The 25,218-nt window shown below is 37.0% G+C and overlaps 1 protein-coding gene across 3 annotated transcripts in view; it reads right to left on the bottom strand.

Moving 5' to 3' along the window:
* Nucleotides 1–5,380: 5,380 nt before the first annotated feature.
* The window catches only part of CRY2 (cryptochrome 2), a 164,264-nt gene continuing 144,426 nt past the window's right edge, over nt 5,381–25,218 (bottom strand). Inside the window, exons 3-6 of one of the 3 annotated variants that reach the window (XM_089377940.1) lie at nt 6,959–7,665; nt 6,127–6,837; nt 5,934–6,014; nt 5,381–5,811 (exon numbers count right to left, since the gene is read on the bottom strand). In XM_089377940.1, the coding sequence (XP_089234066.1) occupies nt 5,970–6,014; nt 6,127–6,837; nt 6,959–7,665 (1,463 nt within the window). In that variant the 3' untranslated portion in view covers nt 5,381–5,811; nt 5,934–5,969. Of the gene's footprint in view, nt 5,812–5,933; nt 6,015–6,048; nt 6,838–6,958; nt 7,666–25,218 lie in introns of all 3 variants that reach the window. The other 2 variants (XM_089377939.1, XM_089377938.1) reach the window with 2 other exon arrangements.

Consider the following 25,218-nt stretch of genomic DNA (forward strand, 5'->3'; position numbering starts at 1 on the left):
GATAGGTGGGTGGCCACCAACATCCACCAGGATCAAACACAAAGGCATAAAGGGAGCACTAGAAATGAATTCCAAAGGAGTTTCAAATTCCAGCTAGGCAAAAACAAAGACGTCGAATTATTCCACTAGAGGTTGCACAGGGACTGTGCAGGAAACTTCAATGAGGCAGTTTGGTTTGGCTGAGTAGTCGGTTGATTCAGTTTCAGAGGCCAGAATAACTTTCCAGTTTTCAATTTTCCAAAGGTCGGAAACCCTCATTGTTTGTGTGAGGGTTTGTGCAAGGACTATGTAGAGGCCTATGCAACGGCTCTTGGAGGGCCAATTTTCTGAAGCAGGTTGTGTCGGGATTGCTTTTGGAGAGAAAGAAAATTCTCTCTAATAATTTTGGCCATATTATTTGTTGAGTATAGCTAGTTTGGCATCCAGATTGTACTTTGAAATTTCACTGTTGCATAATAATAATAAAACTCTCATTTGTTGCACCGGTTTTCCCACATTGGGGTTTTCTAGGGACATTTATCCAAAAATAACAATGCCATTTTTATTGTGTATGTGCTCTATATTTCTCAGTTCTAGCATTTTATTTTTTGCAACGTTTTTTTAGTGAAAATTCTAGTTGTGATTTTATCCATTATTTGTCGTAGAAAATAAACTGCACTTAATAATAATTAGTTAGAAGGATGATTTCCAATTGATGCAATAGAGTTGAAAATTTCGCATAGAGTGGTTTCTTATAAAAAAATATTATAATATTATGAAATCTTAGATTATGCAGGTTTATCGCCTTAGATCTCATATTCATTATACCTAACTTATGGCTTGAATTTAAGAAATAACTGAAGTATGAAAAATGAAAGAATAGGCACAAGATACATGGTGTCAATAAGAATGAACACAAGATTTATCCTGGGAAACCAAGTACAAGAAAAAACCCAACTAGAAGGTGAGGCCTGTGCTATGCTTTCTTTGCTTCAGCTATAAAAATGTGCATACAAAGGAATAGGCACTCACTATTGAGTTACCCTTTGACACAATGGCCTGAACAATTGCTGAATGATTTGTCGTAGAAAATAAATTGCACTTAATAATAATTAGTTAGAAGGATGATTTCCAATTGATGTAATAGAGTTAAAAATTTCGCATAGAGTGGTTTCTTAAAAAAAATTATTATAATATTATGAAATCTTAGATTATGCAGGTTTATTGCCTTAGATCTCAGATTCATTATACCTTAACTTATGGCTTGAATTTAAGAAATAACTAAAGTATGAAAAATGAAAGAATAGGCACAAGATACATGGTGTCAATAAAAATGAACACAAGATTTATCCTGGGAAACCAAGTACAAGAAAAAACCCAACTAGAAGGTGAGGCTTGTGCTATGCTTTCTTTGCTTCAACTATAAAAATGTGCATACAAAGGAATAGGCACTCACTATTGAGTTACCCTTTGACACAATGGCCTGAACAATTTCTACAAAATCCTCCTCCTTTGTCATGCTCACAAAATATCACTCTTAGATTTTTTTCTCAGCTATAGAACAAGTACAATACTAGCCCAATAATTATGTAGGGTTAGGGTTTTGGCTTCCTCAACTCTCAGTTAGTAATAAGGTTTTGGACCTTATAGAATATTCTTGAAATTCCACACATGGATAGACCCACATGTTTGATTAATGGGGATTAGTGTGAAATCCACTCATATCATGCTAGTCAACTAGGTAGGTCAACTTATTGAAGGCATAACTTTCACATATGATCTTTAATTGAGGTGATTCTTGTACCATTGGAAAGCTCTCGTTGTGTAGAATATTGCCATTTATCTGCATGGAGGTTTTTGGCCAAAAGATACCATTTAAGGCCTCAAAGTGGCCCTATAAGGTTTCATGTGGTTTCCATCCCCAATTTTCCAAACTAGCATCCCCTCTCTTCTTAGCTTCCCAATATTTAACACAACCCGATAGTCATCTAAGGTTAGGGTTTTGAATTTCTCAACACTCAATTAGTGATAAGGATTTGGACCTTCTATAATTCTCTCCAAAGTCCACATGTGGCTAGCCCCATATGTTTGACTAACAGTGCTCACATGGCATCCACTCATACCAAGGTGGTCAACCAAGTAGGTCAAGTTGTGGGAGGTATAAGGCATAACTCGCATACTATCTTTGATTAAGGAAATTCTTGCACCATTGGGAAGGTCTCAATGTGTAGAATACTACCGGTGACTTTTAGGAATATTTTTGACCAAAAGGTGCCATTTAACACCTCAAAATCGCTCCAAAAGGTTTCAGACGATTTCCAACCCCAATTTTCAAATTGGGACCCATCACTAAAATGGCCCTGAAAGCTAATTCCTCCAAATTTTTTAACCCAAAACTTACCTAAATAAATGACAAATTGTATGATGATCCCATATGGATCTGCAAGCATCATATTCAATGGTGCTAGTGTTCAAAATTCAATCAAATACTCGTGACATTTGTGGTTTATTTTCAACAATTACTAGAAGTCATTATTGAAAGTTTCACTTATCTAGCATTGGAGTCTGTTATATGTCCAAGCCATTTCCAACTTCAAATCCTATCTTCTTGAATTTTATGCTACCCCACATTGACAACATTATTCGATTGATGCTAAACAATGTATTGCAACATTGATGTGCTTTGGCATTTCCTTCTTGTTTGTTGAGTTATAAATCCATTTATATATTGTACTTGATCCAAACATGAGAATGACTCATTAAAGAAATGATGATTATCTTATTGTTGGAGTCGTGATTGCCATTACACCAAAACCCACAAGTGTTAGTAAACAGACACATTGTTAAATTTAAGCACATGCCACGAAACACACGGGGAGCATTGGATTATCCTTCTACACCGCCATTAATGGGGAGCCCAACAATCTCCCCCCCAACGCAAGCCAAGTGTGTTTCGAACTCGAGACCTTTGGCTCTGATGCCACTTGTTAGAGTCACGATTGTCGTTACACCAAAACCCACAGGTGTTAGTAAACACACACATTGTTAGATTTAAGCACATGCCACGAAACACACGGAGAGCGTTGGATTATCCTTCTACACCGCCATTAACGGGGAGCCCAACACTTATGTCTTATTTTGTTTGTATGAGGCTTCCTTCTCTATCTGAAAGGTAACTTCAACCTTAGACTCTTCAAAGAATTTTATCTATCATAGAGCATGGAAGGTGGTTTTGTTTGTTGTGTGCTTGTTGTTTGGAGTTACTACCCCACTTATTTTTCTCTTCCATCTCAACAATCACTTAGAAAGCTTCTTTACATGATTTTTTCCCTTCCCTTTCGAAACCTTCATTTAGACTTCTGGCTTGATTTGCTTCATAGGGTAAAACAATTATTTTTCTTGTTTTATGTCACTAGTATCAATCCACTAGTGGAAAATTAGTACACATCATTCAAAAACCATCAACACGCTTATTGAGGGAGTGGATCAATGCAAATTGTCAGGTTTTTATTCATATTTAGTTCAACCATCTAATGTATTTGTCATTATTGTCAATTAGTGATGAAGTTGTTAGTCCTATTGTGGTCATGTCCGCATATATCTTTTTTGTATACCTGTCATGTCCCCTATATCTTTTTTGTATACCTGTCGTTAGTCTAAATCAAAATAATCCTAAAACATGATGTCCTGGCCATGTCCATCTATCCTCATTCATGACAGTGATCATGGTCATTTGTTCAAGTTTTATAATTTTTCCCATATATATCTTTAATTCCTCAATAATATATTGGTGTCATTATTGTTCATCCCATTGATTCACAATCTTTGTTGCGTCTATGTCTACATCTATTTTAGTTATCTTTGATACCTTTTTTGTTGATGTGGTTTCCAACATTCTATGGTACGTGATTTGATGTAAATCTGTTACTATTTTTTCTTCTTTTATTGGTGATATTATATAAGGTAGATGAGATCCCTTCTATCATTTACATATACCAAAATGGGGCTATGCAATGAAAACAAACAAGGCTAATGCTGCACATTTGTAAATATTCTTCCTTTTCTCTCCAAAATATAAAAACCACCTAGGATTGAAAATTGATCCTACACTACAAAATTAATAGTGAATATACTAATATATGACTAGAACTATAATGCAATGCCCGTATGAATATTGTTGTTTTTGTCTATGTATTTGAGGGCACATTTTTTTGAAACAAACTTGGTTTTGGTTTTAAATATCGATTGTTCAACGTAAATCACTTCACCTTCATTTCCTTGGTCCTATAACATATGAACAACCCACAAAGGAAAACGATCCTCACATCCTAAACATAGTGACTTCCTAGAAAAGCGCGGATCAACATATATTTTTAACTTTCCACCTAATTTTCAAACAAAAAAGGACTAACATGGTAGAAGATGAGAAGATAACTGAGAGCAAGTGTACTTTGATCAGTTGAAGGTAACCAGAGAAGTCCTTAAACCACTCTTAACAGAAATCTGTTGCAAATTGAAAATCCAGTGAATTATAAGGCGCTTAATAAACAAGTGTACGTCAAAATCATTATCATTGAGTTGATATTATATACATGGCCAGGAGGGTTTGTCTCACTAAGGAAATGCATAACTGTCCTTTATTTTAATATGCATAACACACGTTTGTATAACTTGACTGTTTTTCAGATAATTATGGTGGTCATTATTTTTCCACTTGGTTCTTATGATGATATGTTGAATTGCAAGAAATTATGTTTGACTGCAGTTGATTAAGATCATACCATCAGGATTGTGAGGTAAGATGCCACTCAATGTAAAGCCAACTGTTGGAAATATCCTTGCCACCTTTTGCATGATTTATTTGCAGTGTCTTTGCACAGAGATTCTCCAATCAATTGTCGTATCTTACTTCTAAATTGCTCTTTCCAAAGCATTCCCTGTTTTCCTTGTAGCCAAAAGCACAAAGAATCTAGAAACAGCAATTCTCTTTAGACATAAATACCCATTAATCTCATAATTTCACACCTACTTTGAATTTTACAGTGCTGAAATTTTGCATATTCGACTTGATTGCAGTGTTTACCCTAGAATTATTTTGGAGAGCCGATCCAGAAGATATGTCAGCAACGGATCTAAAAAGCATATACAGTCATGAAAATAAAGAAAAAGCAATCACCACGTGGAAGGAAAAGAATATTCTTTCTGGAACAATTCCAAAACTCAAGCGATGAAGTTTGAACTACATTAAGCAGCTGATGACTGACCTCATCGAGAACTTTGATTGCTAACTAGGAGCAAGTTGAAGATAGATACAGATGACAGACATATAGTAAATAAGTTCACTTTATTCCAATTCTCTCATGGTACACTGATCAACTCACTTAAAGCAAGACACAAAGAGTGTGGAAAATGTTCAAAGCAATTTCATTGCAGCTCACAAATACTGAATGTACATTTAAGAGCTTTACAGACTCCATTACTCCCTCCATATTTGCTTTTCAACATATAGGTACTATAAACGAAGACTAACATTTGATTAAAGTGATACCTAAATGTCCATTTCCGAAGTTACAAAAAATGTCTTAAACAGCAAAGGGTAACCTATATTGATGAACACTTTCTAGAAGAAGTAAAATAGGCAAAGTGTTTTTGCAACCCAATATTATGATTTGCTACATCATTCACATGCAGGATTATTATTTAAAATGTCATTGTTCAAACTTCGGAGGATATATCATATCATGTCTTTCCTTTCAATGCTTCATCATGGCAACGTCTTTTTGCTGTTCTGGCTCCATGTGTCTTATTTGACATAACATCCTCTTCTTCAAACTGCAATAATGGCAGAGTCAACCACTATTAAAAGAACATTACAGATTTCTTCATTTGAAGTTTGAGAAGACACTGAGTCCTAATTCAAACCAGTGTAGAATTTGGTCTCTAGTTAAATGTACCTTCAACTATAAAATTGCCTGCAGATCAGACAAACTTCAGAATGGATGTTTAATTTGTAGCCCACTGTGAACGATTGGACCCTTAAAGAAAGAAATAGAATTAGAAATATGGTACCTTATCCACCAAGGAATTTAGATTGAATACTTGCTTAGAAGAATTTCCGCTGAAATCATTAAGGGATGCAGGCCCAACCTGTTCTGGTATTTGCAATGCATTAGCAGTCAATGATTGACATGATGGAGGTACAAAATCATATTGACTGTCACTACTGCTCCTTTTTCTAACAGAGGAGGATTCTGCTGTAGACTGTATGTCACTGTCTGCACTTGGAATATTTGCTAGATCATTCAAGTGTATATGCTCCTGAGATTTGTGTGACATACTACCACTATGCACATCTGTTTCAGATTCCATGGCTGCAACAGAAATCTGTTGTGATTCTTTATGATATATTTGTGTTTTGCTTCTCCATCTATTGCTTGGAGAAGAATGTTCCTGCCTAGCAATGTTGGGTACTCTTTGATCTTGCCATGAACTAGCTGAAGATGCTTCGTCCCTCTTTATAACTACTCTAGGAACATACATCCTTTCATGTAATGGACCTCCTGTGCCTCTAACTTCCAAAGTATCCCCTAAACCTTCTTCTGTACCATTAGCCACTGCCGTCATTGCACTGGCATCCAATTCCCACAATTGTGTAAGTGCATTTTGCAGACGTTCTTGAGCGGAACTCATCTCTACAATTGGCCTTGGATAATTTGATCCTAACTCAACCCCTGCTGCCCTGAGTATGGCTACAGGAGCATTCCAGGGTTGATGAATCCATTCTGTGGGCATTCTTGCTAGCTCAGGTAACCATTGACGTACATATTCACCATCAGGATCAAACTTGTAACCTTGGACCTGAAACAAATTGGCAATCAGATGCACATAAGCAAAGTAAAATCCAAATTAGTTTCCTGTCTATATTGAATAATTTGTATAACTATGCTTCATATTAAGGCTTAAATGCACTCTCACGCACCTGAGGGAAATCCATCCGGTCCAATTCATGGCCATCAGGTAAGCTACCAGAGATATACTGCCAGCCAAGAACATCAGATTCTATGTCTGCATCCAACAGTGTATCCCAGAAATATTTCATTCCCCAAGTCCATGGAAGTTGAAGAAACTTTACACAAAAGCTAGAGACAACCACTCGAATTCGATTATGTATCCATCCTGTTGCCCAAAGTTCCCTCATTCCTGCATCTACTAATGGATAACCAGTTCGACCTTGCCTCCAAGCTTTAAAATAACCTTCATCCCGCCTCCATGGGAAAAATCTCAAATTCTGTAGCAATGACCGTTCATGTGTGAAAGGAAAATTGAAACAAAGATATCGTGAATATTCCCTAAGCCCAATTGCTCTAAGGAAGAAATCTACACTTTCTTCCCCATCTGTTTTTCCTTCTTTCACCCAAAGGATTTGTTTCCTCCGCACACAATGGAACACTTTTCTTACACTCACTTCTCCAAAGTGCAAGTGAGGTGACAGAAGGGAAGTGGTGGAACCATCAACCTTCTGCCTATTCTTTGCATAATCCAGTAGAGGTCCTGCCAAAAATTCATCCAATGCTTTATCTGCATTGCTCCAACCAGGAGACCATCCTCTGCTTAGCAAGGCATTGCTTGATTTTTCAGTTTCATGTTCAAGGGATAATTCTTCTGCCGTACAACCCAAAACTACACCTGAAGTTTAAAAAAAGCAAGTTGGTAAAATGGCTTGTATGAAACATCAGTAAGCAAGAAAGATTTTTGCCAACTAATATTAGTTTCTATAATATCATAACTACACAAGAAATTGTAAATTCGAATATTGTATTTGTTGATAAGCCAAAGAAGATATAGCAATGTGAGACATCACTTCAAAGTTCAAACTGCTGCAATGAGGTTAACCAATATGCATATGAAACATATCTCACTTCAAGCAAACAATGGACATGAATATTGTTAACTTCTAGAATGGGATTTCCTTTACCACTCTCAACATAATAGATAACAACAATGATGTGACTTTATAACAGAATGGCTGGCAGTACTAACAGTTTGCCAGTTAAATGCAGCTGTACAAACTACCATGAAGTTCTTTCCTTCAATAAATTAATAATTAAAAAAAAAACAATGCAGGTATCATTCACTGAAAAAGTATGGTTACTTGGCTGCTTCCTGCAAATAAAAGGGAATTGAATATCATTCCTAAGTGCATATTCTATTTGCTCAGTACAATTCCTCTACTCATCCCCAAAGACATCAAACGCTTCTATTTGAGAAACTGGAGGAGAAAATACCTTGAAGCATTGATGAGCAGTTATGATATGAAAAGCCATCTCTAGATAAAAACAAGCACAAGGACGTTCATTGGATTGGCAATAGAAAACACTAAAACCAAGTTGTTAAGTTGTCCATGCTATAAACCAACAATTTGCAGCATCAGGAACTCATTGACCATACCCACAAGGCATGCTCAGTAGAATGAGGGTGTACACAAAAGAAAGCTGACATATTGATAAAGTTTTAAACTGAGTCAAATTTAAACAATTCTTTAATAGCAAAAGACTTACTCAAAGCCTCAAATCTGTTGATCTATAAACTGCCATGGATATTCCACGGGAACAGTTTATCATAACAGATCTTATAATATTCTCAAATCCCTTATTATGCAGTGTCTTACTTTAAATCTCAAAATTTTAATATTATTGGATTAATGGACGAAAATACTGAAACAAATGAACCTGAAAGGAAAGAAGCTAAGCAAATAACACAAAATCCACACAATGAATACAAGATGTACCCTGGGAAAAACCCAACTAGAAAGCGAGGCCTATGCCCTTCTTTTCTTCTCAATTATGAAATGCATATACAAAGAAAGGAGACTCACTATAGAGTTGCCATGGACACTGTTGACCACTACGTGTCAACGACCCATAGCATTACACCCCCCTTTTTCGCAAAAGGGATAGCAATTGATCGATGTGTCTGTGTCCTCCAACTATCATCATCAGCTTGACTTCCAGGATGTTATGTAACTCTTTCTGCATGTGTATAATATAAATAATCTCAGCAGATCCGTGTCATGTATGTAACGACCTAGGTAAGCCTACTTTTCTAGTGACGATCTCCATTCTAGGAGGTTTTTTGTCTCACCGATCCATTCTCGGATGGTCAGCAGAGTTTTCCTCTAGTCTTACCCTAAAGCTGGAATGGATTTTGTCACTAAGATCTTAGGCGAGTCCTAGTGTTCTAGATCGAGTCTATAAAAGTAATTTGGGAGTAATCCTAACTATTTGGTTAGGTTATTTTATTACAAATTGCTTGGTGTGCTGGATTATATTTGTGTCACAGAAATGGGTAGTCTGCGAGGGTGTATTACAAATGGGTTTTCCCCCTTATGATGTAAAAAATATGAAAATCACGATATAAAGTGTCTTGAGGGTTGGAAAAATAATTTATACCCTCATAGGTTAATTAATTAAATTTTCTGACAAAAAATTAATTAAAATCCTAAGCCAGAGATTTAATTAATTCTAGGTCCTAGGTAAATTTAAATTCTCCAAAAGCAAAATTCGTAGGTCCTTAAAAATTAAATTTTAAAAGTCCCGAGACTAAGGTAAATTAATTATTTTGCCAAATTTTAAACCTTTGATCCCTGAGGGTTAAGTCAGTTAAATTTTTGAGGAAATTAACTCAAAAATTATTTTTAAGTTAATTAAAATGCATTTAATAAGAAATTTCGAATTTCCCCAAATATTTAAATATTTCGACGAATGAGATTAAAAGAAATTTTAATTTTCCTCAACGGTCGAGATTGCTTTGATGAGGATCACTCGAACTAGCCAGTACGAGATTTATCTTTAAATAGGAGGTCATTTGTCAATCGATACATCTGACCTTTGAGTCGTGTGCTTAGCAAAAAGCTCTTGTGTAATCTTTTTCTGGATAATAAAGAAAGACTTTGGGGTTAAGTTCTGTTGGTATTACTCTTCATGGAAATACTATAAGATGTGTTGTTTTCATGCATAATTTTTTCTAGAGACATCAATGATAGCTTCTAAAGAGTGATTTGAGTACAGGTATCTTGCTCAGTCGTTGGGATCTGAATAATGATCTAAATTTGAAACGTAACAGGATGTATCTCTATTTGTCTGAGTTTAGTATTATTTTCTCGCTCTACTTTTAATGGCTGGATTGAGTTTTGCAGGGAAATCTTGATTTTAGATCCTCGGGCGTTAAGAGAAGTTTTTAGTTGGACCAGCCAACTCTCGATCTGTGTTCCCGGAAGAGCCCAGCTAAATTAGCTCCAGGCTTATCATAATACTTTTTGTTGGTGATGCACGAAGGGTTTCGATTTAGAACCTCCTTTAAATTTATTTATTTTTTTTGCGCGACATAATGACAGATCTGGTTGATTAGAGCTTGCAGTTTGTAAATTTTGTAATTAATTTTCTAACGTGGGTTTTTTTGGGTTTTAGTTTTATCATTGTATATATTGTTTGGGTGTTTTCTTCTTGTCGTGCAGCTACAAATCCGAGGAAGAAATTTATGTAGGGTCCAGATCTAGGCCCTTGAGAGTAAGATCTGAATCTTTGGGGTTTATCAACATAATTTTGCAGGGATATTATTCAAATTTTTGCAGTCCAAGGGTTGTGAAATTCTTAGATCTGGAAATTTTCATGAGAGTTTTTAGAATAAATCTGAAGCAAAAGAATTTAACATTTTAATCAGAATTTCTAGAAATGTCTTGAGGAGTTTTTGGCTACCATTTATCTGAGTTTTCCGATCTGTTGGTTGGGTTTTAGATTTGCTACAAAATATCGAATTTTTTTGTAGAAAACCCTTATCCCTCCATTACCCCAACCTTCATCTGCTGCATGAGGTTTTCCCATTATCTGCTGTAATTTTCGAATCCGTTGCCCTCATCCCCTAGATTTTCGTTTCATGCCTGTATGATGCATTATCCTCTCCTTGTCGACATCCCTTCCTAGCCCGCAGCCTTCAATTTCTTCTCTCGTGCGTCCTCCCTCCATCCTGCAGCTTCAACATTGCCCACACCCCTTCCTCATCCTACTGCGATGTCCTTTATTCTCCTTCGTTGACCATCAAAACCCTCATCTCATTAAGCCACAGCTTCTCCTCCATATGCTGCTCCTCGACCTGTCAGCCAACAGCTCCTCGCTGACTTACCCTCGGGCTCCTCTCCTATCGCCATCGATCCCAACTCCTGCCATATGCAACTCCTTATACACTTGTGTCCCTCTCTGCGTGTTGCCCTCCTCTCTTTACTGAATCTTCCCTACAATCCCTCATTGCCCAAACCCCTTGTTGGCTACTCTCCTTTCCTCTTCAATGCATCCCTCAGCTCCCACAAGCATCCAAACTTACACATGCACACACAGCGCCAAACATTCGATGTTTTCTTTTTTCATTTCATCTGTATTGTGTATGTGTATGTGTTAGGTTAGGTTCAGGTTTTACCTTTTTATTTTTTTAGTTTAGTTAGTTTCCTTTTGATTTCAATTTTATTTATTATTTTTTTTGAACTTTGGTTGAATGTTCAATGTTTTATAAAAATAAATGAATAAAAAATCTACTTTTGGTTTAGGTTTCATTTTTAATTTCTTTTCCTTTTTTATTTTTGTTTTGTTTTCATTTTAAATTTTTTGCTGTTTTCATTTTTTGAACATTTGAAAAAATAAAAAATTACATTTGTGACTTTAAAATTCCTAAAAGAATTAAATCAAAAAAGGATTTGCGCTTTCGCATTAAATTTTAATGTGGCCTATGAACCATTAAAATTTCAATTTATTAACCCTTTTGATTTGTTCTACTTTTGTCACATTTAAAAATTTGATTTCTTCATTTACCACATTAAATTAATTGTCTACGGAATAATTAAATTGTTAATCTAAAGTTCCTTGGTGTCCTTTCGTGGTAATGATTTGTCTATTGTAAAATGTGATTAATGTTTTAAAATCATTGACTATTAAAGAATGATAAATTATTATAGATCTTGGTTATTAATGAAAATCATTTTAAATCTAGAATCATTGCTTTAGCATTTTAAATCCATAACTTTCACAAGATTTAATTGCTAGAAACTCTTGCATGATAAAGTTTTGGGCATTGACATTTAATTGTTCATGATCGTCGCTTTTCCATGTTTATAAATTGCTCGGGATAACTTGTTTATGTTTAGTCTATGGTTAATTGAATACAAAAGCACTGGTCTATAATCATTTCTTTCTTGGATTGTCTTATTTATATTAATTGTTTAAATCTATCAATCTCAGTCGACCAAGATTTGTTTTAAATTCATCAAGTTGTCCATATTTAAGTCTCCTAGAGCATGTGTTTCATAGGTTATTCTCATTCATTCACCTTAGGCACTACCCCCTTTGACTTGTCTAGGAGAGAGTCTAAACTGAGTGAGTAAGGATTAGAGTGACAGCCCTTACTCTGAGCGTTGTCGCGGTGCCTAGACACTTTTTGCGACAACATTTTTTGGCATCGTTGTCGGGGATAGAGGTTTTTTGTCCTTGGTCCTCACGACATTTTTCTAATCATCTAATTTTTTCCTCTATTCATTAGCCCGTCAAGCAGAAAAACATTTTTTGGCACAGTTGTCGAGGATATTTTATTCTCTGCATTTCAACGACATTTCTTCGTCATTCTTCTCATTTCTCATCTCTCATTCGCGCCGGCAAAGCCAACACTTCTTGGCATTGCCACCAAAGACAAATTTATTGGACTTTGGCTTTACAAAATTTCATCTCATTTTTCTGGCATCATTTCGTCTCTTCATTTCTCACCATCCTAATTCTCGTCATCTCTCTCATCTAATCCTTTTATCTTCACTTCTTGCACCTCGACATTCCTGTTCGTTCCCTGTTTGGGTGGCGACTCCACTTATTCATTCACTTAATCCTAGACAAGGAGCCCTCCTTGAATATCCATTTGCCTCCATCCACTGACTTTTCGGTTTCGCCTTTGGAAACTTTGTGAGAGATTCTTGCTCAAGTGGCAACTCCACTTCTTCCATTTCTTACATGAATTTCCGCTAGAAGCTCGCTTCTCGTAGAAGTTTTGATTTTCTTGAGCAGGGATCTCTCTCTCTGATATCCATTTGGCCCATCTTTTTCCCGTTAAACAAGTCATCATGGATTTTGACTTGTTTTCTCCTTGTGATTTTACTAATATTTAGGGAGCTCTACATAGTTATTCTTATGTTTTGGGTGAAGCCATCGATGAATTTCCTCCTTTTCAAGGTAACAATGCTTTTACTGCCGAAACTCACCTTCAGAATGTCAACCTTTTTATAAGCAAGTGTCGCCAATATTCTAAATATGAAGATGAAGATTTTCGTTCTCACCTTATCTAAAGATGTTTTAGATTGGTTTGTTAATTTCCCTAATAACACTTTTGATTCTCTACAATCAGTCATTGATGCCTTTGAATAGATATGGAGATAAAGAAAAGGTCAAAGCGAAAGCTGAAGTAAAGGAAACTATAGAAGTTGAAAATGATTTCAAGGAGTTAATTCAAATGGTTAAAGACATACAATTAAATCAGGCTCAAGTAAGCAAGAATGCAGAAGTTAATCAGGTTCAACTAATTAAATATATGGAACTTAATCAAGCAAGATTAACAGTTGATCATGCCAGGGAAATTAATTTTATGCAAAGCAAGTTATTAGCCCTAGAGGAAAAGATGACGATCATGGAATTCAATCATTCAAATCAAGTGACTGCCATGAAAGCAAGTTATCGAGAAGAAATAAGTTCGATTCAAAACAGATTGTCAACTATGGATGAAGAAATGGCCATCATGAAATTCGATTATAATAATGAGTTAACTACCATGCAAGCAAATCATAAGAAAGAGAAACTATATGCAAAACTGCTTCATCGGCATGGAAGCTGGTTAGATATGTCTTCAGAATAGGTTATTGACCATTGAGGAAAACAATGCCAAGGAAATCAGTGCTATGAAAGTTGAACACTCTAACCAGATGGATGCCATAACAATGGAAAAGATACAGGTACAAAAATTTCAACATCAGTCAGAGGATGAAAGAAACAAGGAAACGTCAACAGATCATAAGCCTCCCTGTCTGTTGCAGCAAGCTCCATCTTATTATGAGGAGGTCATTTGTTCCATTGAAAAGTGGCTAATTGAAGGTGACCCAGATAAAATGGAAATTGATAAGAATCAGGTTGATGCTTACATGGTTGATCCACCAGTCATAACAGATCAGGTTCATAAAGAAGCGCAGGTCACAGAAGTCTTGAACATTCCAAATTTTCCATATGAGCGTTTTTCGAATCAAGAAGGAAGTTGTGCGCCGACCACATCATCATCAACATCACAGCCTGCCACAAAGAAAAAGCGCAAGAGAATGAGAATGAGAAAGCGGTTTGATCCATCTGATGGCCACAAGCAACTTGATTTTTGGATAGGAAAAGGTCCTACCGTGTGCAGGATTAGACATGGCACATCTGAGAAACAGCGAACAAATTTGTCTGAAAGTAGGCAAATGCTCTGTATGCACTACATTGAACGCATTTGATTCCATGGGGCATCTTTGTATTGTATTTCTAACCTTATACCCTATTATTTCAGTATTTTATTTTGTAGTTAGATTTGTGTTTTTCATGTTATTAGGATAGTTAATAAATGAAGAGCTTATATATTTCCTGTGCGTAATGTTATATCATGACTTTTGGATGGATGCTACTTATGTTATATTGTGCGTTACATGATGCAAATTCTGGATTCTCACATTCCTTCGGTGCAACAACGTGTCCCCAAGTAGAGCCAGATGTTGACCACTACGTGTCAACGACCCATAATAATATACCCCCTTTTTTCGCAAAAGGGATAGCACTTGATTGATGTGTCTGTGCCGTCCAGCTATCACCATCAGCTTGACTTCTAGGATGTTATGTAAACCCTTTCTGCGTGTGTATAATGTAAATAATCTCAGTAGATCTGTGTCATGTATGTAACGACCTAGGTAAACCTACTTTTCTAGTTACAATCTCCATTCTGGGAGGTTTTTTGTCTCACCGATCCATTCTCAAATGGTCGGCAGAGTTTTCCTCCAGTCTTACCCTAAAAGCTAGAATGGATTTTGTCGCTAGGATCTTAGGCGAGTCCTAGTGTTCTAGATTGAGTCTGTAAAAGTAATTTGGGGAAAATCCTAACTATTTGGTTAGGTTATTTTATTACAAATTGCTTGCTTTGTTGGATTATACTTGTGTCGCAGAAATGGATATTCTGTGAGGGTCTATTACAAATGGGTTTTTCCTCTTATAACGTAAAAAATATGAAAATCATGATGTAAAGTGTCTTGAGGGTTGGAAAAATAATTTATCCCCTCACAGGTTAATTAATTAAATTTTCTGGTCAAAAACTAATTAAAATCCTAAGCCAAAAATTTAATTAATTCTAGGTCCTAGGTAAATTTAAATTCTCCAAAGGCAAAATTCATCAGTCCTTAAAAATTAAATTTTAAAAGGTTTCGACACTAAGATAAATTAATTATTTTGCCAAATTTTAAACCTTTGATCTCTGGGGGTTAATTCAAAGTCAAATTTTTTGGGAAATTAACTCAAAAAAATTATTTTTGAGTTAATTAAAATGCATTTAATAAAAAATTTCGAATTTCCCCAAATATTTAAATATTTCGATGGATGAGATTAAAAGAAATTTTAATCTTCATCAACGATCAAGATTTCTTTGACGAGGATCACTCGAACTAGCCGTTAGAGGATTTATCTTTAAATAGAAGGTCATTTGTCAGTCGATACATCCAACCTTTGAGTCGTGTGTTTAGCAAGAAGTTCGTGTAATATTTTTTTGGATAATAAAAAAAGACTTTGGGGTTAAATTCTGCTAGTGTTACTCTTCATGGGAATATTGTAAGATGTATTATTTTCATGCATAATTTTTTCTAAAGCCATTGATGATAGCTTTTAAAGAGTAATTTGAGTATAGGTATCTTGCTCAGTCGTTGGAGTTTGAATAATAATCTAAATTTTGAACGTAATAGTAGGTATCTCTATTTGTCTGAGTTTTATTATTATTTTCTCGCTCTATTTTTAATGGTTAGATCGAGTTTTGCAGGGAATCTTGATTTTAGATCCTCGAGCGTTAGAGGAAGTTTTCAGTTGAACCAGCCAGCTCCTGATATGTGTTCTCGGAAGAGCCCAGCTAAATTAGCTCCAGGCTTATCATAAGATTTCTTGTTGGTGATGCACGAAGGGTTTCGAGTTAGCCCCTCTTTTAAAATTTAAACATTTAATATTTTGTGCGGCATAATGATAGATCTCACTGATTAGAGTCTGCAGTCTGTAAATTTTGTAATTATATTTCTAACGTCTATTTTTCTAGGTTCTAGTTTTTATCATTGTATATATCGTTTGGGTGGTTTTTGTTGTCGTGCAGCTACAGATCTAAGGAATAAATTTATGTAGAGTCCAGATCTAGGCCTTTGAGGGTAAGATCTAGATCTATGAGATTTATCAACATAACTTTGCAGGGATATTATTCAAATTTTTGCAGTCCGAGGGTTGTGAAACTCTTAGATCCAGAAATTTTCATGAGGGTTTCAAGAATAAATCTGAAGCAAAAGGATTTAACAGTTTAATCAGAATTTCTGGAAATGCCTTAAGGGGTTTTTGGCTACCATTTATCTGAATTTTCTGATCCGCTGGCTGGGATTTAGATTTGCTACAAACTTTCGAAATTTTTGTAGAAAACCCTTATCCCTCCATTACTCCAGTTTTCATCTGTTCCTTGAGGTTTTCCCATTGTCCACTGTAGCTTTCGAATTCGCTACCCTCATCCCCTCTATTTTCGTTTCGTGCCTGTATGATGCTTTATCCTCTCCCTGTCAGCATCCCTTCCTAGCCCGCATCCTTCATTTTCTTCTCTCGTGTGTCCTCCCTCCATCTTGCAGCTTTAACGCTGCCCAAACCCCTTCCTCGTCCTACTGCATTGTCCTTTATTCTCCTTCGCTGACCATCAAAACCCTCATCTCATTGAGTCGCAACTTCTCCTCCATACGCTGCTCCTCGACCTGTCAACCTACAGCTCCTCGTTGGCTTACCCTCGGGCTCATCTCCTACCGTCGTTGATCCCACCTCCTGCAATCCGCAGCTCCTTATACACCTGTGTCCCTCTCTGCATGCTGCCCTGCTCTCTCTGTTGCATCTTCCCTGCAATCCCTCGTTGCCCAAACCCCTTGTCGGCTCCTCCCCTTTCCTCTTCAACGCATCCCTCAACTCTCGTCACCATCTAAGCTTACACCTGCACACACAGCACCAAACATTCGACTTTTTCTTTTTTATTTCATTTGTATTGTGTATACATTAGGTTAGGTTTAGGTTTTACTTTTTTATTTTTTTAGTTTAGTTAGTTTCCTTTTGATTTCATTTTTTTTTTAACTTTGGTTGAATGTTCAATGTTTTATAAAAATAAATGAATAAAAAATCTACTTTGTGTTTCATGTTTCATTTATAATTTCTTTTCCTTTTCTATTTTTGTTTTGTTTTCATTTTAAATTTTTTCTTGGTTTTTTTTTATTTAAATTAAAAAATTTAAAATAGCATTTAAAAAATCTAAAAATTAAAAAAATTCATTTATGTGACTTTAAAATTCCTAAGAGAATTAAATCAAAAGAGGATTTGGGCTTTCACATTAAATTTTAATGTGGCCGATGGCCCATTAAAATTTCAATTTATTAACCCTTTTGATTTGTTTTACCTTTTTCACATTTAAAATTTTGATTTCTTCATTTACCACATTAAATTAATTGTCTAAGGAATAATTAAATTGTTAATCTAAAGTTCCTTGGTGTCCTTTCGTGGTAATGATTTGTCTATTGTTAGGTGCGATTAATGTTTTAAAATCATTGAGTATTGGAGAATGATAAATTATTATAGATTTGGGTTATTACTGAATATCATTTTAAATCTGGAATCATTGCTTAGCATTTAAATTTCATAATTCTTTACAGGATTTAATTGCTAGAAACTCTTGCATAATAAAGTTTTGGGCATTGACATTTAATTGTTCATATTCGTCACTTTGCCACGTTTATAAATTGCTCAGGATAACTTGTTTCTGCTTAGTCTATGGTTATTTGAATACAAAGGCACTGGTCTATAATCATTTCTTTCTTGTGATTGTATCTTATTTGTATTAGTTGTTTAAATCTATCCATCCCAGTTGACGAAGATTTGTTTTAAATTCATCAAGTTTTCCATCTTTAAGTCTCCTAGAGCCTGTGTTCCACAGGCTATTCTCATTTATTCACCTTAGGAACTACCCCCCTTGACTTGTCTAGGAGAGAGTCTAAACGGAGTGAGTAAGAATTAGAGTGGCAGCCCTTACTCTGAGCATTGTCGCGGTGCCTAGACACTTTGTGCAACAACAGACACTATTGTTGGTATGGCTACACTATAGGATCCTCTAGTTCTTTTGTTCTACTCCACACTCCCACTCCCAAATGATTTGCTAGACTATGGAACAATAACAATGGAACCCCTTCTTTCCTAGTGGCCTAGTGTTTAGCATAGTCTAATAGTTCTCAAGGTGTAGGGTTTGGGGTTTTGCGTACTTCAACACCCAATTATTGTTAGGGTTTTGGACCCTCAAGAATCTTCTTGAAAGTCCAAACATTACTAGCTCCAAGTGTAAGTAATGGAAGCTAACATGGAACCCACTTGATACCATGGTGGTCAATAGGATAGGTCAACTTGTGAAAGGCATAACTTTTTGATACAAACTCCAATTGAAGTGATCTTCACGTCGTTGGAAAGCTATCAAAGTGTATAACAATGTCTAGACGCTGCTGAGTGCTAAGCTTGCAAAAGCTTTCGCCCCAAAAATGACCATTTAAAGTCTCAAAGGGGCTATAGAAGGTTCTTGACCCCAAAACACTTTGTTGGGAGTTAAGCTCACAAAGTTTTGACTCCAAAAATGGTTGTTTAAGGTCTCAAATGTGTTTCAGAAGGTGTTGGACCACAAATCACTAAAGTGGGCCCTGCCCATAAAATGGGCCCCACAATCCAATGTTAGTTTTTGATAGTTGAGTAGCATCAGAGAATTGTTCTAGTCTCAACTTGGGTCAGAGAGGCTTAGAAACACTATAACTCCAGAACCCAGAAAACGTTTTGAGACAAAACACCTAGAGATGCCTCAATTAAGTTAATTAGTCAATAATTAAATATTTCCTAAGTCTAACTTAGGAAAAGTGATTAATTAACAAGAATTAATTAAGAAAGGTGAGATTTCTCTAGAAACTCACATGGATCGACTTAGAGATGATCTTAGCCATTCATGAAGATTTAATCATGGTTGTTGGTGAGCCAACAAGAGATTATTAGAGGAGGTCGATGGGGCAGGAGCAAAACACTCAAGAGATTGAGTTCCCTGGCAGAGATGATGCTCCCCAATTGCAAGGATTCAGAGAAGAGAGTTCGAAATAGAGGGAACGCATAGTCAGTGAGGGGCAGAGATAGTGAGTCCGAAGGAAGATTTTCAGTTCTGGAGAGGCGGCAGCGAGTGACAAAAGTATTCCACATTGAAGTTACACAAGGGTTGCACAGTAACTTCAGAAGGCAATTCGATTCCGCTGAGAGGGAGGTTGATTCAGCTTCCAGAGGTAGAGAAAGTTTTCGAGAAGATCAAAGAGTCACTTCTAGCAGCAGAAACAAGCAGGATGGCCTAATCTGTTGTTGATTTGAGCCACACATTTGAGGGTCTGCATAGAGGCAGCAGAGAAGGGCCTGCGCAAGGGTTGGACAGCCAGTTTCAGAGGGAGCCAAAGGTCGGGATTGCTTTTGGAGAGAAAATTTTCTCTCTAATTATTTTTGTCAGATATTTGTTGTTTGGATAGCAAGTAGGGCATCCATAGATTGTACTCAGAATTTAACTGTTGCATAATAATAAAACCCTCATTTGTTGCACCAGCTTTCCCAAGTTTGGTTTTTTCCAAGGACAATTGTCCAAAAATAATGTTGTCATATTTGTGTGTGCTCTATTTTTTCAGTTTTGCATTTTTATTTCCACAGTAATTCATGATGAAGAAATTGCAGTGTGATTAATATTTTATTTTGCCATAACAAAATAAACTGCATATCTAGTTAGAAGAACTAATTCTAGTTGTTGCATTTCAAGGAAATTTTCACATGGTATCGAAGCAAGGTTGATTAGATTGGAAACTCTGAGGCAGAAAGAAGAAATCGTGCATATTCAAAGGGAGTCTAGCAAATCGCTTTCCCGATTTATGCAGAGCCAGCCTCACAATTCAAGTAGTTGTGCAAAGGGTTCAATTTTCCAGTGGCAGGAAAAATTCGAATTATCCAGAGATTTCAGTAGGGAATAGGTGATCAGATCAACATTTTCGCAGTCTTGATCTGGGCATAGTTGACTCTGTAGTAGATTCGTAGAGCAGGATCAGCACTGGGCAAGGAAGACAAAAGGCATACATTGGAGGAATTTCTCAGAGGGTTTCTAGATCCAGTTTACAGGAGAAAATTTGTGATTTCAAGTTGGAGATGGCAGTAGCAACAGTCAAATCTATGCATTCTAGGAGAGAGTGCGTATATTAGTGCTAGAAGCCAAGCAAGGAGGAGATTCCTGTTTATTTTCCCAGTTGTGAGTTTTGTAGAAAATGCCCCAACAAGACTTCGAGATCAAGATAGGCTAGATGGAGCCTCGAATTATTGTATCTGGAAAGTCAAGATGACTTCCCTGCTAAATGAGCATGGTGTGAGGACGTATGCAGAGAGAGTGGAGATGGCCAATGCGAAGCGGGTGATTCTCGATAAAGTTCGAGACAATGTAGTCTCACACATTGCAGTTAAGAATACAACCAAAGAGATGTGGGATCAGTGTTGCACGAAGCGCCCCCCCCCCTCGGTTCCAAAACCCGAAGCGCGTCCCGTACGGGAGCGCCTAGGAAGCTTGGCCAGAAGCGCGCTTCTGAAATTCGGAAGCGCCGCTTCCGAATTTTTTGCTGCTTCCTAGAAATTCGGAAGTGTGGTACGGAAGCGCCGAAGTGCGCTTTGTACGACGCTTCGGGCGTCGGAAGCGTGGCGCTTCGAAGGAGGAAGTGTACGCTTCCCGTACGCTTCCGGAAAAGCATTTAGAAAATCGTTTTTTTTTTTTTTTTTATTTTAGGTGAGTTTGCTTGTTGGGGGTGGGTCCACCTTGGGTTAGGGTGACGAATGAAGGCAAAAAAAATTATAAATATAGCAGATGCTCCCTCATGGTAATGTTAAATTCTTAAAGTAAAAGTGGCATTCTCCTTTATTTTTCATTTTCATCCTTTTACTTAAATTTTTAACATTACCATGAAATGACTCAGGATGTTTGAGAGTGGTTCCAGCCTCATTGGACTTCATATGGAGAAAATAGAATTTCATATCCTATTCAAAATTCAGCAAACTTAACAGTTTTCAGGAATTCAGGATCAATGGGATTGTGGCATTTCATTAGATTATATCAAGTATGAAGGTATGTGATTAGCATTTAATCAAGAACACCAAGCCCTATATGTACCCTAGTGTTGGTGGTGTTAATTGTTGAACTCCTTTGTCACGCGGCACGCCCTTAGCAAAAAATTACCTTTCAATCAAGTCAAAATCATCGATCAAGCATGTTAAGCTTTTCTACCATATTTTAAGTCTTGAATTAGGTAGTTTGATCAAAATTGGGCAATGTTGACTAATATCCCTAGACAATCGAGGTAGAGGCAAAGGCTAGACAAGAGGAGAAGAATATAGATTCTAGATGGTTGATGCATCTAAATGGTTGATGCTCGAATAATTAATCATTAATGTACAATGGATGTTATATCTATCTTGATTTATGCAAAAATATGCATGTTTTCATGTCTTCTACAACTAATTTGGTATTTGGGATGTTTGTTTTCAGCATAAATGCAAAAAAATATAAATATATATATATATAGCAGACGCTTCGCTTCCTAGATTTTTGGAAAATGACGCTTCCGCGTCCCCGCTTCCAAAAAACGTCCCCGCTTCGTGCAACATTGTGTGGGATGCTCTCATAGCACTATACTAGAATCCTTCCAAGAATCGGAAGATGTTCTTGAAAGAGAAGTTGAGAACCACTAGGATGCAGAAGGGAAAAGGAATGACCTCCAACCCCACCAGGGTTCAACATATCTGGAATGAGCTTCTGGCAGTAGGAGAGACCCCTCAAGAAGTTGAGCTACTGTGTGTAGCTATCAACAGTTTGACCGAGGAGTGGGCTACTTTCGTCCAAGGCATCGCTGGACGAGATCATCTATTAGGATGGGATCGATTGTGGGCAGATTTCACATAGGAGGAGATGTGACTTGCTCTAGTCAAGAGTAGTCTCAATGGCAACAGCAGAGGATCGAAAAGTGTGAAGGAGGAGGAGAATGGGGCCCTTGCATTAAAGGGAAAGGCAAATAAATTTCTCATTTAAGGACAAGGCTCACAAGGAGGAGAAAAGAAGAAGGATTTGTTGAAGATCAAATGCCTCAAGTGTGGTGAGTTTGTTCACTACAGTACCCAGCGTCCTCAACGGAAGAAGGACAAGAAGGAGAAGCAAGAATAGGCAGCAGCTTCGACAGAGATTGACCAGTTGTCCTCCAAGTTAGAGGAAGACTTTACCTTGTATGCAGTTATACCTCCAGGAGAGAGGTGGGGAGACAATGAGCTCTAGACTCTAGAGTTGCGTAGAGTTGGGCAGGATCCTTCGAGGAGAGTATCAAACAGGTGTTTAGCGTCGGGCAGGGATCTTCTCATGGATCAATACCTTTGCTAAAGGGGCCCACAGTATTCAATAGCAGGTGGATCAATGTCAAATCGTGCACGAATTCTCAATGGGCAGTTCATAGGACAATTGATTCAGTTCTCAATTGCAGTAGCAGCAGCATGAGATCAGTTGCAGTGTAGTGCAGAGTTGGCAGCAATACGAGGTGTACAGTGCAATGTCAGCAGTGTCAACAGTAGCAGATGCAAGCTGGTTCAGCTCAAAGTCACAGATGAATAAAAGTTGCACAGTGGCTTGGTGGGCAGTGGCAAGTTGTCACATTTGTCAGACATCAGTAGTGTGTATGGGAGGATGTTATGAGATCATCTAGAACACATTCCTAGCTAAGAGGGAGTATTAATTTTTTATGGTTGAGTAGCATCAAACAAGTGTTCTAGTCTCGCCTTTGGTCAGAGAAGCTTAGAAACACTAGAACTCTAGGATCCAGAAAAACTTTCTAAAGAAAACATCCAGAGATGCCTCAACAAAGTTAATTAGTCAATAATTAAATATTTTGTAAGTCTAACTTAGAAAAAGTGATTAATTAATAGGAATTAATTGAGAAAGATGAGATTTCTCTAGAAACTCACATGGATCAACTTAGAGATAATCTCAGTTGTTGATGAGGATTTAATCATGGTCCTTGGTGAGCCAAGGAAATATTATAAGAGGAGATCGATGGGGTTGGAGCAAAACACTTGAGAGATCGAGTTCCTTGGCAGAGATCGAGCTTCCCAGTCGTAGTGATTCAGCAAAGAGAGTTTGAGCCAGAGGGGACGCAGAGTGAGTGAGGGCCAGAGACAGTCAAACTAAAAAAAAGATTTCTAGTTCTGGAGAGGTAGCAACAAGTGACAGAAGTATTTCCCTGAGAAGGAGGTCGATTCAGCTTCCAGAGACCGAGAAAGTTTTCCAAAGGGTCTAAGAGTCACTTCTAGCAGCAGAGACAGGCAGGACGACATGATCTGTGATTGATCTGAGCCACACTGTGGGGTTTGCGCAGAGGCAGCGCAGAAGAGCCTGCACAAGGGTTGGACGACTAGTTTTCAAAGGGTACTAGAGGCCAAAATTGCTTGTGGAGAGAAAGAATTTTCTCTCTAATTATTTTTGTTAGATATTTGTTGTTTGGACAGCCAGCTAGGCATCCATAGACTGTACTCAGAATTTCACTGTTGCATAATAATAAAGCCCTCATCTATTGCACCGATTTTCCCAAGTTGAATTTTTTTCGGGGACAATCGTCCAAAAATAACGGTGTCATATTTTTGTATGTATGTGCTCTATTTTCTCAATTCCGCATTTTTATTCCCACAGTAATTTATGATGAAGAAATTGCAGTGTAATTAATTCATCATTTTGTCGTAACAAAATAAACTGCATAACTTGGCTAGTTAGAAGAATTAATTCCAGTCGTTGCATTTCAAGGAAAACTTCACATCCAATGGCTCTAATTTTCAACCCATGAAATACCAAAATAGATGGAAAATAATATGGTTCTTCATTCTAGATCATAACTCCCTATTTAGGGAGGTTTTTGGTCCAAAGAAACTTTTAGTTTAGGGAGTAAGGAAATCTTTCCTTTACCTTCGCCCTAGAGTACCATTTAACCTTGCTTGGATGTTGTCCTTGAGGGGATTTATTGGTAAAGTATGGCTTGCTCTACAATAAAAGTGTTTGATATCAATCAAATTTTCATCCCAAGTCCCTAGATGCTTATGATTGTGACAATTCAAAAGTTGAACCAATCTCCTATTCAATACTTTTGTCTACCCATCTATGGATGGAAAGTTATGCATCTTCTCAACTTAGTGTCCATCTTCTCCCAAAGTGTAGTTCAAAAGGCACTAATAAATCTAGTTTCTCTATATGAGATAATGCTCCTTCATATCCCAAAGTGCATCCAAACATTTTCAGAGAACATGTTTGTTGCATCTTGTCCCTTGATGGTCTTTATACAAACCATCAAAATCCACATCTTGTTAAACTTGTCAACTAGTGATGCCCCTTTTTCTTTGCAAACTACCCCTGAATCCATGGAGATGCTCACCCAGGATCTTGTAGGTATAGGTAGGGGATGGTATATGCCTTCTTATCTATTACTAGGCTTGTTGGTACAACAAAGTATGCACCCTCTAATAAATTGAGCTACATCTATTAGTTTATGTAGCTCAGACAAGTGTTCTAGTCTCAAGTGGTGTCTATGAGGCTAGGAACATGAATGGATTAAGTATCTCCAAGTCCAATTTGTTTTATAAAGGGAAAATGCCTTAATTAGATTTATTGACCAGGTTTCAATTATTTTCCTAAGTCTTAGGGAAATGGGTTAATTAATCAGTGTTAATTGAGCCAAGTCAATTTCTCTCTAGTGACTTCCCGAAAAGTGACTTGATGGGGTCAAGATGATCTTAGCCATTGATTGTAACTAGATCGTGG

This window comes from Pinus tabuliformis, chromosome J (assembly GCF_031772625.1).
Source record: "Pinus tabuliformis cultivar Carrire ecotype Pingquan chromosome J, CPIR1, whole genome shotgun sequence".
In the NCBI taxonomy this organism is placed as follows: Eukaryota; Viridiplantae; Streptophyta; class Pinopsida; order Pinales; family Pinaceae; genus Pinus; species Pinus tabuliformis.